We start from the raw sequence: 13,426 nt of genomic DNA on the forward strand, positions 1-13,426 counted from the left end.
ATTAGTATTGAAAACTATCTCAATGAGTTCACCCACGGAAAGGTTGTTGGCACATTAGTTCCACACGGACATTATTCGTTGCTGCACTTGCTTCCACAAGAAGGCTCCGTTTAGTACCAGAGGCTCTGTTCTGTTGTGATTTTTGCACAATAAATATTCAATATTCTCTTTTGAGACTCCGCCTCAGACTCTTATCATTTGGCACTAAAAGCTAAACATTGTCACCGATATGGCTGTCCGCAACATGTCATTAATTGTGTACGCGACGTGCAATTGTGCAATGAAGACGTTAACATGAGCTAGGTTAGCTAGCATGAGCTACCGGTATATGGAAAGACTAACGTTACTGGTGACATTGTGATTTAACTTGGAATACTCCTTTGCCAACTTGCTGTACTTTGCTTGCAGGTCTGCAGCCATTATTGCTGGATTATGAATAGCCCCAACTTTAGCCAAGGTAACGTTATGGCTAAACCTTTAACGTTAGTTAATGCTAGCTTTCGGTTAGCTGTTCAATGCTAATAACACCAGCCACCAAGCGAACTCATCAGAGCTCCCCGTCAACAGCGCTCTGTCGGGACGATGGCATTTTAAGAAAGTATCTGCTCTGCTGTTAAAATGACAAATGGCAATTAACACTTTAATTCACGGTCGATTAAGCACACGTTTGTTTTATAATGCTCACTCGGCGAGTAGGGTATATCTGCAGAGCCACAGAGCCCAACGTCCGCAGTGTTGTTGATAAATTACTTCATATGGTATCGGAGCGCAACATTAGAGGGTATTCGCCGATACCGATACCAGCATTTTAGGCAGTATCGGCGGCATTTCCGATACTGGTATCGGTATCGGAACAACTCTAGTAAGTATGTACATATACGTGTAATGATGAAACACAAATATATACATGCAATAGCAACTGGGGTACATAAGATTGAAAATAGAATAGAGCTGACGACAGATCCATTTGAGGTATGGGGGGCGACGACGTAGAGGGGACCGCATCCTCCCGGCCATCACCACGGGACGCCCACCACTCCGGCCACTAACTGCACATAGGTCGATGCACAGCAAGCAAGCACCGTGATTGGCCCACTTGCCCAATGTACCATTATCCAGAGTACGTAATATGTGTAAACAAACTATGTGTAACGACAGACTTGAGGGCTTGTGTATGAGATGTGAGGGGATCTGTTTATGGGATGTGAGGGGATCCGTATGGTGTATTATGGGATGTGAGGGGATCAGTATGGTGTATTATGGGATGGGATCAGTATTGTGTATGGGATGGGAGGGGGTCAGTATTGTGTATGGTGTATTATGGGATGTGAGGGGATCAGTATGGTGTATTATGGGATGTGAGGGGGTCAGTATGGTGTATTATGGGATGTGAGGGGGTCAGTATGGTGTATTATTATGGGATGGGTCCGGGATCAGTATTGTGTATGGGATGGGAGGGGGTCAGTATGGTGTATTATGGGATGTGACTGTGAGGGGGTCAGTATAGTGTATTATGGGATGGGATCAGTATTGTGTATGGGATAGGAGGGGGTCAGTATGGTGTGGTCATCAATAATTGGGCAGAAGGGGCACAACAGCCCCAAGTAGTTCGGACTGGAGTCTTCTCTCCGGAGGATATAACTTACGTGTACCGTCTCATATTCTACTGCCTCTCTTTATACGACAGACAACCTCTAGTCCTCTCTCCCTCTTAGAATTACCAGTTTCTCGTCGGTGTGTGTGTGTGTGTGTGTGTGCATCAAGGGGCAAGCAATGAGGGGAAACGACATGCAGGCAGCCCGTTTCCCAGTGAGAGAGCCACGCTAGTAATTACAGTCACACTATCCATCACCAGCCGCAATATATATACCGCTGCTGCTGCTGGTGAAACACCGTGCAAGAAGCAGGGCACGCCCCCCTCGCAGCCAGGACTCGAGGAGGCCATCGACGCGCTGCTGTCAAACCAAACAACCCCAAAAAGAAAAACAAATGGCCTGCTGACCCGACTCCCCCCAACCCACCCCCGTTCACATTATGCAATGCTGCCGATTTGCCTAAAGTTGGACATCATTCTTGCCGAATGGTAATAACAATGTATTTTTAATGCTTTTTTTTTTTTTTTTATCTCACTACAGCTTCAAAAGGGGGCAGCGACAGAAACACACCCGGAAATCCAGCAGAACACATTGTGACCGTCCCCGATGCATGTTCGAGACCCGGAAATAGACAAAGTGTAGAGCAGCCCCACATCTAGGTTAATCATTATTCAATACCGGGGATCGATTCACCGCAAACCGGGGAAACAAGGGTGTGTGTGACAAGACCAGCAGATCACTTGATGATAGCCAGCTAGCAACAAGCGATAATAACAGCTAAGAGAGTCTCCAGCCACTGAGCAGCACAATACAAAAACAACCCTTCAACAAAAAGCAACACCACAACGGCCATGGCCCTAGTTATACATCACAATCACAGTAAAGGAGACGGTGGTGTTTTCGTGCAGAACGGATAAACATAAACAACACACATCCATCTCTACGTTTCTTGACGCATGTCTTTTGGAGCTGACATGTCTAGTAGTAACGTTAGCAACAATAACGTTACACGGCCTCCCTCCCCCGACCAGAAGGGGCCAAACACGGGCTCGACAGCCTGCTTACAACCGACACCGTGGTCCACCGGCAACCTGTTAAAAACAACACCCGGGCGACAGTGTCTCTCTGCGGGGCTCCACGGTCCCCGTGACGCGGTGCTAACTGACACACAAAGGCCCGGGTCCGTCTGGAGCAGCGGAAGCGCCGCTACAGCGGGGAGGAGGAAGAGGAGGCAGGGGAGGGGAGGAGGACAAACACCCCCCCACCAGGTGCTCACTTCAAGCCCGATTCCCACCATATCACCCTAGATGTGTGAATGACCGCGGGCACTGGCCAGCGCGACGGGGGAAAACGCGATACTTACAGGCGGAGCGGGTGGATGGTCGCGGATATCAGCCCCGGTTTCTTTCCTGCTCCCAGGCTTTCACTCCGACAACATGGCGGCTCGAGGGGAGCAGCAGGCGAACGACGCGCTGCATGACGGGAAGGCGTGAGGAGGGCGAGGAGCGTGCGGTTCATTGCGCCAAGTGGGGAGGGGAGGGTCGTCCCTTTGTTATGTATGTGTGTGTGGGCCTGTGTGTATTTACACTACCTTCTGGCGTTATCAAAGAGAGGGTTATATATATATTCACCTTATTTCTCAGTGGACAACGCATACACTGACATACTGTCTACAATGCGCGTTGTTTTCTGCCACCATGCGTATGGTTATGTTTGTGCACTACATCATGGGGGCTGGTAACAGGAGGAGTTCCCCATAATAAACACGCGGTGGTTGGTACACAATGTTCGGGGCATAGTCGGTCAATGATTGGCATGGTAGGCCAAATTCCAACCAGGGACCACCCTTCTGCACCACTACACCCTCGCATGGGTACATTTCTGGGAATATATATATCATATCAATCAGTGTATCCTATGGAACTTTATAAATGCATGCTTACCTGCTATCATCTTTAAGCTTCCCCTGTTTAATGCCATTCAAAGCATTCTGCAGGGTGATTGGATTGAAGTCTGGGTGTGAGGATGCTGTAAACTGGTGGAATGTAAACAGACGGTGTGAAAAGTAGAGTGTGGCCCTTCAACAAATACCAAACTGTTTTTTTTTAAAATAAAGACTTAAAAACAAGTGGTCCAAAACTGGAGGGGCGCTGACATATAATAGATTGGATTTCACGCGTGTGGCGAGCAGTCTCTTAAAATGTAGTTAGGCCCACGTTGGTACATATAGCAGTCATAATCTTTCAAATGGATCTTGTAAAACAGAAAAACATTTTCTTGTGCCTCATAAATGTTAATACAGTATCCACAGAGTGGAATGAAAGCACTCAATTAGAAAAAAAAGCCCTGTCAACGTGTGATTGTGTGTGTGTATGTACAGTACAGATGACAACAGAACACGTATTTAATTTAGAAAGTGTACTTTTATTACTTCAAACCTCCCTCGACACCTAATAGGGGAGTATCCCCCTACCGCTCTCACTCCCTTCCCCTCTTTCTCCTCTCCATCCACCTTCTTTAAGTTTTCCTCTTCCTTTCACCCCCCCCCCCCCCCCTCCAAAAACAGTCACAGAGGATTATTTTAATGGCAGCCAAATGAACTGGTCTAATGATCCCAAATCCTCCAGCCTGACGCCATTATTCCTTTTAAAGTGGTCACCTTAGACTTAAAGCAACACGCCAACAATTTGGGAAATTAGCTTATAGCTTTCTACTGAACGCACAGAGAGGAACTGGTATCTATCTTCTTGTCTCTCTGGAGAAGACGGTAAGCTAATTTCCCAAAATGTTGGCGTGTTCCTTTAAGGTCGGTGTCCAGCGCTCAGTCGGCATATTATACACAGTGTAATTCTGAGTTCACGCGTATCGCTCTGAGGTGCATTTACAGGGGTTATCGCCACAGGGTCAGTGTCTTGCTTAACCCTTTCACAACCACACTACACAAGGTTAACCTTCTGTAGTGTGGTTGTGAAAGGGTTAACCCTTTGTCGTGTGGCAGTGAAAGGGTTAACCTTCCGTCACTGTGGCGGAGATCGAACCGCCGACCTGCAATGGGTTTAGGATAGAAACTCTCTATAACGTACCAGCAGTGGTGGAAGAAGTACACAGTTCCTTTACTTAAGTAAAAGTAGAAATACTCAGATACATGAGTACTCTGGTAAAAAGTAAAAGTCCTCCATTCAAATTCTACTTAAGTATTGAATGTACTTAAGTATCTAAAGTGAATGTAACATTTTTATTTTACATGACGTTTGTGTATCTATTGATCTCTATAGGTTGTGTTAAAGTGGTATGTGGTCCAGTTATGCTGCTCTGATTAAAGGTTGTGTTAAAGTGGTATGTGGTCCAGTTATGCTGCTCTGATTACGTCCTCTTGAAGTTGACAGGCTTCAAATGTGAAAGTATATCATCTTCATACATTTTTTATTTTGTATATATTGTGTTTTCCATGCAAAATCCATTTCTTCAAAGTAACTAGTAACTGATGGGTTCAGATAAATCTAGTGGAGTAAAAAAGTACAATATTTCCCTTGAAATGTAGTGGAGTAAAAGTATAAAGTTTCCCTAAAATGAAAAATACTCACATAAAGTACAAGTAGCTCGAAAATGTACTTAAGTACAGTACTTGAGTAAAAATACTTTCCACCACTGCATATACCTGCACCTCCCTGAGCGGTAAAGGAGGAGCCAGAAGGACGGGACAGGTGACAGGAAGGAGGAGAGCTCAAGTAGGAGGAGAAACCCAGCTAGACATGTCATGTGCACCCCCCCCCCCCCCCCCCCCCCCCCCATTTTATCCAACCCACGACTCTAAATAGAACCAACAAAACAATCATCGTCAGGTTATTATTTACATGCACAGAACAGGGCTGGAGGGTACCGGTCCACTTACATTTCAAAACCATTCAAAATGTAAACAGGAAGTGAAGTTTATTTGTGTTAACAGCGTGGTGGCGTGTTCATTCTCAATTCTCTCTGGATATAATAAGGACATCTTCTCGTGTCTCTTTTTGTTCCGTTTTTTTCTCCCCTCAGTATTTTGAATTTGAAAGAGAACGGGATCCACGTTCTATAGGCTGAACTGGAAGTGAACTTTGACCCGAGCCCCGGCACAGAATCCCCCACTGCCCCCCACCCGCCCCTCCCCGTCGACACACTAAAAGGCCCAATCCCAAAGCCATCCGCCCCTGCCACGGCACCGACAGCATGGCGGCGTAGTCGACTAGTCGTGGTTATATGAAAGTACCGTTACTGTATGTACCGTTACCGTATGCCCTGATCTTGGAAGTATTCCTAAACGTAGCTAAAGTGTAATAATATCTGATTATTACGTGGAAATGAGGAAAAACTAAGACTCTCATCATAGTATGTGTATCAGTGCATGAGAAAGGTCTGGCAGATGGGGGGGGGGGGGGGGGTTCTGAGTTCTTTGAATTTGCTCAACCAATCATAATCATCTAGCGCAGTGCTAAACTCAAGGGGCGGAAGACAGGAAAGAATTCTGAGGCAGTCAGCCAATGAGATAATTCTGACTGAGGCCATGTTTAGACGGGAACGCTCGCGGGTGAAACCGGCAAAATATTTCTTCGAATGTGCCTTTTGTTTATACGGCAACAGCGTTTTTGCGGGGAGAATCCGCAAAAAAGTGAGACCACCTTCCTGGGTGGAAATCCTAGAAACGATAAACCTTCGCGCTATCATCTGAACAGTCAAACCGCATAAAACTATGACGAAACTTCGAAAGGGTTCTCAAGGCTCTCGTCGCGTACTGCTTACATCACAGGCATGCGCCAGACGCCAGTAGCCTAGAAGCGTAAACAAAGCATGTCTGATTCTATCCATGGCGATCACCTGAAAGCTACATTGGCAGTAGTTTTAAATACACAAGAATCTGTCCCGCGGCTATCGCAACTATTAGTGACTGGAGCCACTGTCTGTGAGTGACTCTGCTTTGGTCCAATCACATTCCCCCACCCACAGTCTGCGAATCAGAGGCAGAGTAGGGCGGGTCTTCACAGCACGTCTGGTTGTCTCAACCATAGATATATGCTCTCAACGACCTGAGGCGATCTGATTGGCCACTGACGTTTCTGGTCATGTGACATCTGCGCCAATCGTGTGACAGCGGGGCTCCGTCGTCTCAAGTCTTTACAGCCTCGTCTGCACGCAGAATTCCATCCCAAAACACTAGTCTAAACGCAACATTAAAAGTGAGACCGCAAGACGACTTTTGCGGTTTCTGTTCAGACTCTCTCCGTCTAAACATGGTGAGACAGTCAGCCAATGAGAGAATTCTGACTGAGACAGTCAGCCAATGGGAGAGTTCTGACTGAGACCGTCAGCCAATGGGAGAGTTTTACCCACTCACATCACAGTCTAAGATAATCACAATACCAATATTGTCCCAAATATTGGACTTTTAAACATTTTGGCAAAGGGATGTGATCCGCACTTCACCAGACAAGTTCGTTTCTTGTAAGTAATTGATCTATCACAAGCCCCACCCTCTTTTCTTGATCCCTTCTTGCTTCCCTCGGACAAACAGTTGTGATTGGAGGATCAAGGAAAAGTGGGTGGCGTTTGAGATAAGTCAATTTTCTTTTTAGAATAGAAAAGACTGACTGACCACAGACTGCACACCAAACCCGCCCTCTTTTCTTGATTCTCCAATCACAACTGTTGCTCGGAGGACCAAGTGACAGTTGTGATTGGAGGATCAAGACAAAGAGGGTGTGGCTAGTGTTGATTTTCAAGCCCTGGATGAGATGTTTTAACTGCAGTTCCACAAAGCTCCCCAGCCGTTTAACCCTTTCACTACCACACTACCAAAAGGGTTAACCCTTTCACTGCGACAATACAGAAGGTTAACCCTTTCACCGGCACACGACAAAGGGTTAACCCTTTCACGACCGCACTACAGAAGGTTAACCCTTTCACTGCCACACTACCATCTGTAGTGTGGTGGTGAAAGGGTTAACCTTCTGTAGTGTGGCAGTGAAAGGGTTAAACTCAGTAGGCTACCATCAAAACTGACACAAGTGTACAGACTAGGCTATAACAAGACCTCACAAATCCAATAGGGGCCTTGCACGGAATGCTTAGAATGCCCAGTTTTCCTCCCTGTTGGAAGAGACAAGGGTCGCTGTGCACAAAACAACGGCTAATGTGATGAGAAATATACGATGAGAAATGGAATAAATCGGGGTCTTATTACTGGATCTTGTAGAAAAGTCACAGTGGAAACAGGTAATAATATGCTTTTCCAATGTTTCACCTGCTCTACCGAAATTAGGCATTTTCTTTTGTATAATGGTTACCAATAGTTACAGGCGACCATGTTGGAAGAAAGAACTATACACAAACCTTCCGTGTGAGGCCTCTATTGCTGGTTAAAGATGTGAACAGTGATTAAGATGCACGTGTGTGAGGAGAGAGAGAGAGAGAGAGAGGGAGAGAGAGAGAGGAGAGAGAGAGGGAGAGAGGAGAAAGAGAGAGAGAGAGAGAGAGAGGGGAGAGGGAGAGAGAGAGAGAGAGAGGGTAAAGATGGGTTTGGGATTGGGAATCGTTATAAGACTGCTCTAGTATGACATCACCACATTCTAAAACAACAATATGTAGAGCTGTGCGCCCCCCCCCCCCCCCCCAGCTGCACCTTGCATTACAGTTCAGGGTGGATCCACTCAGCACCAGCTAATCCTGTGGAGTTACATACACACACACACACACACACACACACACACACACACACACACGCAGGCGCACGCACACACAGACACACACTTGTGGGGGGGTGTCGAGAGCTGGCAGTTTGGTGTGAAGTGTGTCCTCGGTGACTCCGGAAGTATCCGTCTTCGACTCCCCCCGCCTCTCTCTCTCTCTCTCTCTCTCTCTCTCTCTCTCTCTCTCTCTCCCTCGTTATCCAGCGTGCCGGCCCCTCCCTGAGCTCTGTACATTCTATTCAGGGGTCTCTCTCTCTCTCTCTCTGACACACACACAAACTCAGACATACACACATGCACTCACTCACACACACACACATGTACACATTTGTCCCTCTTGGGTGGGTGGGGGGGGTGAGTCCATTCCTCAGTTAAACTGTGAGACACTACGAGAGTGTGTTGTCAGGGCGACCAGACTCAGTCCACAGTGACACCGCCAGGGTTTGTCCTGAAGAGGAGGGAGGGGTCGTTACCGACACCTATCCAGCCCTGGAAGACAGCGGGGGGGGGGGGGGGCCAGATGTTAGTGGGTTAAAAGATAAGATAAGATATTCCTTTATTGATCCCCTTGGGGAAATGCAGGCATCGTAGCAGCATGGGGGAGGGGGGGTACAGGTAATAGAAGACATGGTACAGGGCATAGAATAGTACAATGGATAAGTAAACATTAAAATAGAATGAAAAAGCAGTGTAAACAATATAAAATATAATTAACTCTGGACATGCCCTCTCAGTTATATTTGCCCTACAATAAATATAGTTACAATATATATTTTAAAAAAAAATTGGCGTTTTTATCGCTTTATTTCTACTGGGCAGTCCAGTAGATAGAGACAGAGGAGGAATGGGAGACAGAGTGGGGGGAAGACATTCAGCAAATAACGACGGGTTCGGGAATCGAACCCGGGTCGGCCGTGTCGCGGCTGAGCGTGCTATGTGATTCGCCACTGGGGCGCCCCTACAATATATAGTCTAATAATCTAAATCGAATCTCATATAATCTTAAATGCTAAAACGCTAAATGCTAAATATATGCTCTGATGAAGTATACAGTATTATTCACATAAGGTGTGGTATGCATAAGGTAAGTATATTGTCCTTTTAGGTGGGAGTCAGCTACTAGGTTCCTAGTAGTTGGATGTCTGGCAGTTAAAGACAGTATTATCAAAGTTTAAGTCAAAGTCAACTTTATTGTCATTTCCCATAATGTGCAAGACATACGGAAAAATGAAATTACATTCCCCCCTTCCCACGGTGTATATAAAAAAGATCTCGACAATATAAACATAAAGTAACATATAGGACACAATATTCAACACACAATATACAGGACGATGTACAATATAAACAGTAGCTAAAATTAAATGAATGAGTGAATAAATAAGAGATAAAAGAAAATTTTGTGAAAATATTCTAGCAGCAGTAGTACATAGTAAAATAAAATAAAGTGGCAGTGAGTTAGTAAAGTGGCTGTGTGTGTGAGTGTGTGAGTGTGTGTGTGTGTGTGTCAGTGGGGGGGTTCCTAGTCCAGATTATGTTATATGTCATAATGACTTTAATGTCATTATGTAACCAATGGACTGATCATTACTGATTTACTCCGATCTATTCATTATTCTATATCTATAACCATACATATAGAATATTATTTATTCTATAACCATACATATATAGACTATCATTTATTCTATAACCATAGATATAGAATATTATTAATTATATAACCATACATATACAATATTATTTATTCTATAACCATACATATAGAATGTTCAGAGCTCCAGGATAATAATTAGAAAATAAAAAAGCTGTATACAGAATGGTATTAAAAGGGCACTTTTAATTTGATGATTTATTTTGCACATAATCTCACACACAAAAAACTGGAGTAAATGAGTTTGAATATATATCATGGGGGGACGGTGAATCCTTGTGTTGTGTTAATTACAGCTCAATGAAATGATACGTCTCTATAAGACAAGGGCACTGCTGTTTTTCATCTAAATCATTTCATTGAGCTGTAATTAACGGAACGTAAGCCATTATCGTCCACTCAGAACCAACCTATCCAAAATCGGCCACGCCCCCTTTTGCGTGGCATTCTGGGGCTTTACTCAAAGCCCAGTCGGATTTTGACGTCGAAAGGTAGGTGATGTGAAATAATACTTATTTTAGAGTATATATATCAAATTCCACGAGTATTAATCTATATTTAGTCATCTAAAGACTATTAGATATGAACGTATGTTACCAGAAAGAAGTGGGAATCTCTAGAATGTGTTTTGGGCGACGGGGGTCTAACGTTATGTACACTATCTTTCTGTTGTCAGTAGATGGCAGCATTGGTTTAAAAGGTGAAAATGGTATGTCAAAACAAAATGACTACAAGTCCCAAGACCTTTGTCACCTTAGTTCACAGGTCAGCACCGGATTAAAGGTGAGGAAAACGCGATCTGAACACGGGAGCGTTAAACTATTAATGGCGTAGCGGAGATTGCGCTCGTCACCAACGCAGGAGACGCTGGGTTCGAGCCCAGCTCTCGGCGTTGCTACCAGCTTGGCTGGCTGTTCATACTAATACAATTGGCAGTATTAGGGGGTGGGAAAGCTGGCGGGTGGGAATCTGGCGTTGTGGACAGTGACGCCTACAGGTCAGGTCTCGCTGCTTGCTAAGCGAGGGGAGGACTTGGTGGAGATAGCGTGCCCTCCCACGCGTTACACTCCACCAAATGAGAGTCCTCGCTGCAAAGTGAAAAGAGCGTCACTGGCTTGACGGCGCACGTCTCGGAGGAAGCGTGCGTTCGACATCAGGACACCCTTGTACCGACTCGTGGGAGAACATGCGTACAACAACCAGGTAGGGAAGGGGGGGAATTGGCACAACGACTAAATTGGGACGGGGAGAAAATCAGAGAAAAATAGGAGAAAGAGAAGGTTAAAAATAAAAAATAAAAAATATATATATTAGTGCCGTCAGGCGATTAAAATGTTTTATCTAATTAATTACAGGATTTGTAATTAATTAATCTAATTAATCGCATTTTAATCGCATAACCATTTTATGCCTGATATTCTATATTCTATAATCATATTTCAAATTGCATGTGTCCGGATGGCAGAATTCAGTACTGTATCTACAAAACCTTCCGTTTAATCATCTTCCATCTATTAATTTGCTTAGATTTTTCAGGTCTGGTCAATTTGAACATAGTGTTATTCACAGTCAAAGATAAAAAGAAAATTATTGATATTCTCATTTGGTTCATTACAATTTACTCAAGCCTAGTAGCACAGTATTTCTGACACTGGGAATACATTCCCTGAGATCCATAGATGTCCCTAGAATCAGATACCAAGAACATGCAAATGGACCATATAAAAAAAGTCTGTAAATGTGTATTCTACGTTCTTATGGAACGAATGAGATAAAAAAAAAATTATATAAAATGTTTTATTAATTTTTTTGTAATTAATTTTGAGTTAATTTTCATAACGCGATAATTTGCTGTGTAATTAATTAATCTAATTAACGCGATAAACTGACAGCCCTAATATATATATATTAATGCAACCTCAGTACAGTGACCGAGAATGGTCACCTAATTATCTTAACAAAAGTGCATCATTAGCATTATGTTTGTTGTCTAAAGGGAAACATAATGGTACAATTTAAGATTTTAAATGTTATCCGCATATAAAGGATAAATAAAACATTGTTAATTTGTAAGAAACCTCAATGAAAACGGCGCAGGGTAAGTTGTATTCGCTATTGTTATGAAAATGTGATAGAATCCTATAAAAATGTGGACGCATTTGGTCACCGTGACGTTAACACAAGACAAGGATCCAATGTCCCCGATGACATCACTGGTGGCCATATTCAAACTAATTTACTCTCAAGAACTGTCCAACTAAATTAATGTGTACAACAAAACTGTTTTTGGATGAGTGTGAGATCATGTGCAAAATAAATCAGCAGTTTTTTTTTGTAAAGTGCCCCTTTAACCCTTTCACTACCACACTACAGAGGGTTAACCCTTTCACTACCACACTGCAGGTTAACCCTTTCACTACCACAATACAGAAGGTTAGCCCTTTCACTACCACACTACAGAAGGTTAACCCTTTCACTACCACACTACAGAAGGTTAACCCTTTCACTACCACACTACAGAAGGTTAACCCTTCCACTACCACACTACAGAAGGTTAACCCTTCCACTACCACACTAGACGGTAGTGAAAGGGTTAACATGTGTGTGTGTGTGTGTGTGTGTGTGTGTGTGTTCATGATAGTGGGACCTACGTGTACAGGGGCTGCAGCTGAAGATGAGAGGACTTCTGAGGAGGCTGATAGCCATAGGAGTCAAAACCACCGATGAAATCAACTGGGAAAGAGAGGGAGAGAAAAGACCATGTAACACCCGTGCATTTAGTCATTTTTAGCTGACGCTCTTACAAGTGGTGTACACCAAGTCATCAGGAGGGAGGGGTACACCAAGTCAGCAGGAGTACACCAAGTCATCAGGAGGGAGGGGTACACCAAGTCATCAGGAGGGAGGGGTACACCAAGTCATCAGGAGGGAGGGGTACACCAAGTCATCAGGAGGGAGGGGTACACCAAGTCATCAGGAGGGAGGGGTACACCAAGTCATCAGGAGGGAGGGGTACACCAAGTTAGCAGGAGGGAGGGGTACACCAAGTCAGCAGGAGGGAGGGGTACACCAAGTCATCAGGAGGGAGGGGTACACCAAGTCATCAGGAGGGAGGGGTACACCCAGTCATCAGGAGGGAGGGGTACACCCAGTCATCAGGAGGGAGGGGTACACCAAGTCAGCAGGAGGGAGGGGTACACCCAGTCATCAGGAGGGAGGGGTACACCAAGTCAGCAGGAGGGAGGGGTACACCCAGTCAGCAGGAGGGAGGGGTACACCCAGTCATCAGGAGGGAGGGGTACACCAAGTCAGCAGGAGGGAGGGGTACACCAAGTCATCAGGAGGGAGGGGTACACCCAGTCAGCAGGAGGGAGGGGTACACCAAGTCAGCAGGAGGGAGGGGTACACCAAGTCAGCAGGAGGGAGGGGTACACCAAGTCAGCAGGAGGGAGGGGTAC

The 13,426-nt window shown here is 44.9% G+C and overlaps 2 protein-coding genes across 7 annotated transcripts in view; both read right to left on the reverse strand.

The window, feature by feature from the left end:
• pum1 (pumilio RNA-binding family member 1) overlaps positions 1 to 3,045 on the reverse strand; it is a 165,265-nt gene extending 162,220 nt beyond the window's left edge. For all 5 annotated transcript variants that reach the window (XM_084313574.1, XM_084313570.1, XM_084313571.1 and 2 more), the window contains exon 1: positions 2,959 to 3,045. The gene's annotated coding sequence lies outside the window, so the exon portion shown is untranslated. The remainder of the gene's footprint in view (positions 1 to 2,958) is intronic.
• A 2,705-nt stretch (positions 3,046 to 5,750) lies between these two features.
• nkain1 (sodium/potassium transporting ATPase interacting 1) overlaps positions 5,751 to 13,426 on the reverse strand; it is a gene marked incomplete at its 3' end in the record, with an annotated part of 30,974 nt that continues 23,298 nt past the window's right edge. Inside the window, exons 7-8 of one of the 2 annotated variants that reach the window (XM_084313478.1) lie at positions 12,620 to 12,701; positions 5,751 to 8,803 (exon numbers count right to left, since the gene is read on the reverse strand). In XM_084313478.1, the coding sequence (XP_084169604.1) occupies positions 8,794 to 8,803; positions 12,620 to 12,701 (92 nt within the window). Of the gene's footprint in view, positions 8,804 to 12,615; positions 12,702 to 13,426 lie in introns of those variants that run through there. The other variant, XM_084313479.1, reaches the window with a different exon arrangement.

This window comes from Notolepis coatsorum (genome assembly GCF_963971535.1).
Source record: "Notolepis coatsorum genome assembly, chromosome: 4".
Taxonomy (NCBI): Eukaryota; Metazoa; Chordata; class Actinopteri; order Aulopiformes; family Paralepididae; genus Notolepis; species Notolepis coatsorum.